This window comes from Oryza glaberrima, chromosome 10, assembly GCF_000147395.1.
Source record: "Oryza glaberrima chromosome 10, OglaRS2, whole genome shotgun sequence".
NCBI lineage: Eukaryota > Viridiplantae > Streptophyta > Magnoliopsida > Poales > Poaceae > Oryza > Oryza glaberrima.
This window is the reverse complement of record NC_068335.1, coordinates 1297289-1299924: the sequence shown is the minus strand read 5'-3', so window position 1 is coordinate 1299924 and position 2636 is coordinate 1297289. Positions and strand designations below refer to the sequence as shown.

At 45.4% G+C, this 2636-nt stretch overlaps 1 protein-coding gene across 1 annotated transcript; it reads left to right on the top strand.

Annotated features, from left to right (window-relative positions):
* Positions 1-647: 647 nt before the first annotated feature.
* On the top strand, positions 648-2245 carry LOC127786162 (acetylserotonin O-methyltransferase 2). Its single transcript, XM_052313491.1, has 2 exons — positions 648-1489; positions 1597-2245. The coding sequence occupies exons 1-2, from the start codon at positions 689-691 to the stop codon at positions 1894-1896; spliced, it is 1101 nt and encodes a 366-aa protein (XP_052169451.1). The 5' UTR covers positions 648-688; the 3' UTR covers positions 1897-2245.
* Positions 2246-2636: the final 391 nt, after the last annotated feature.

The following is a 2636-nucleotide window of genomic DNA, read 5'->3' as shown; positions in this document are numbered from 1 at the left end:
GTCCCCGATCACTTCTTGATCGGGATGAAATCTGGTGGTTTTTAACTCCTGCCAATCTGTAACGACAGTGGCCGATACAATCGTCCGACAAAATCATCCCTTCTTCCATAGCTCCATTCCCTGAAAATTATTTTAAACTGTGCCACGGTGTCTTCCGTGTGGCATTCAAGCATGTGATGTGAATGGGCAGTCGACGTGGAGGGCTACGGATTCCATGGAGTTTGTGTGCAAATCCGCCACTATCTTGAAGATTGATACTATTACAACAAAGGACACAAAATGATTCGAAGGATAAACATTATGGACATGATGTAAGTAGGACCACATTTTTTTTTATGATTGATTTGGCACCACTGCTACAATAATGCATCCTTGGTTAGCCTAATATATGCTGATTATAAACCATATGATTTATCAGAAAAAATATATTTTGTAGATAAAACTTTTATACATGTGTGTTTAGAGATTTAAAACTGAATATTAGAAAACAAACTATTCAAAACTACTAAGTTTTCAAATTAAATTTTGGCAGCGGCTTAATTATAAGCTAGTATAGGTAAATGGTGGGAGGAGATCATTAGTAATTTTAATTATGAATATAAACTTGCACGTCTACTGATCCTATTTAAGAGCCTTAGCTCTTCGCCATAAGATTGCACTTGTAGTACTTAACTGCACGAAGAACACCATGGCACAACGTGTCCAAGAAGAAGATGAGCAGATGATGAGCACCGATGACTTGATCCAAGCTCAGATCAAGCTCTACCACCACTGCTTCGCCTTCATCAAGTCCACAGCACTTTGGGCCGCCATCGACCTGCGCATTGCGGATGTCATCCACCGCAATGGCGGAGCCGCCACCTTATCCGACCTCGCGCTCAACGTCGGGCTGCACCCGACCAAGCTCTCCCACCTCCGGCGGCTCATGCGCGTGCTCACCGTCACTGGCGTATTTGCTGTCGAAGACCGCAATGGTGAGGCCATGTATACACTCACCCGAGTCTCTCGCCTTCTCCTCAACGGCGATGGGGAGGGAACGCACGCCCTGTCCCAAATGGCGCGTGTGTTAGCCAACCCACTCGCCGTGATCTCTCATTTCAGCATTCACGAGTGGTTCACCACCGAGAAGGCAACCACCATGACACCCTTCGAGGTGGCGCATGGTTGCACGCGGTGGGAGATGATAGCGAACGATGCCAAGGATGGCAGCGTGTTCAACGCCGGCATGGTTGAGGACAGCCGTGTCGCCATGGATATCATCTTGAAGGAGAGCTGTGGCATTTTCCAGGGCATCAGCTCTCTTATTGATGTTGGTGGTGGCCATGGCGCTGCAGCTGCAGCCATAGCAATGGCATTTCCAAACATCAAGTGCACTGTGCTGGATCTGCCTCATATTGTTGCTGAGGCTCCCGCCACTCATAGCAACATCCAGTTTGTCAGTGGTGACCTTTTCAAGTTCATTCCAGCAGCCGATGTTGTTCTACTTAAGGTACATACTTAAGTGACCTTTGATATGCTGTGCTTTCAGCTGTTGAGTAGCTTCTTTAATTAATAATTATGAGTACTAATTTGTGTTAGTTTTGCATGTGATTTCAGTGTCTTTTGCACTGTTGGCAAGATGATGATTGTGTCAAGATTCTGCGACTATGCAAAGAGGCAATCCCGGCAAGAGATGCTGGGGGAAAGGTGATAATTATTGAGGTGGTTGTCGGGATTGGATCCGAGGAAATTGTTCCTAAGGAGATGCAACTTTTGTTTGATGTTTTCATGATGTACGTCGATGGCATCGAGCGAGAGGAGTATGAATGGAAGAAGATTTTCTTAGAGGCTGGATTCAGTGACTACAAAATCACCCCGGTGCTAGGTGCCCGATCAATCATCGAGGTTTACCCTTGATGCTTCCGAAGGTGTACATGTGCATCTCTCCGTGGAACCTATTCTAGTTCAGACAATTGAACTAAATACATAACATGTTGGTTATAAACATGTTTATGTTAGTCTTTTGACTTCCTTTCGTTCATGAGTCAGTAGCCTTGAGGCGTGTGCATATTCACCCTGAGGCCATCGTTTTTTCGTTTTTCTGTTGTCGTATGAGCTACAGTATGTGCTCTGTGGGATGGTACAACTTATGTACGTCGTGGCTTGAGTCTTGGGCATATTGGTAGCCCGTGATTTCCATTTTTATTTTCATCACAATAAGAGGAAGAGAAAACTGAAAAGCTGCAATGCAGTTCGCAGCGCCAAATCTCTCTCGCTTTGTCTGCACACCAAATGTTCATGTGTGTTCATCTGTTCTGGTGGTAACAAGTGGTATTAGAGCAAGCATCGAAGATCGGTCATGGCTCTATGCCTGGATAGGAGAACCATTTCTTGACAGGGTCGAGGAGTTGCTCCCGCTCACCACTGCCACATGCATGCCTCAACGATGGCCGAATGAGGGGTAACGTTGGCAAAGAGGTCATGGTGTAGTGGGTGGTATCCCAAGCTAACGAGGAAAAACTACACCGAATGGACAACTGTGACGAGGATGAGCTTGCAGGCGCAGGTCTTGTGGGAAGCCTGAACAAGCTTAACTAAACAATACTACCCATATTCTCATATATTGGCATCAAAATTAACAACCAAATTTTTTTCTT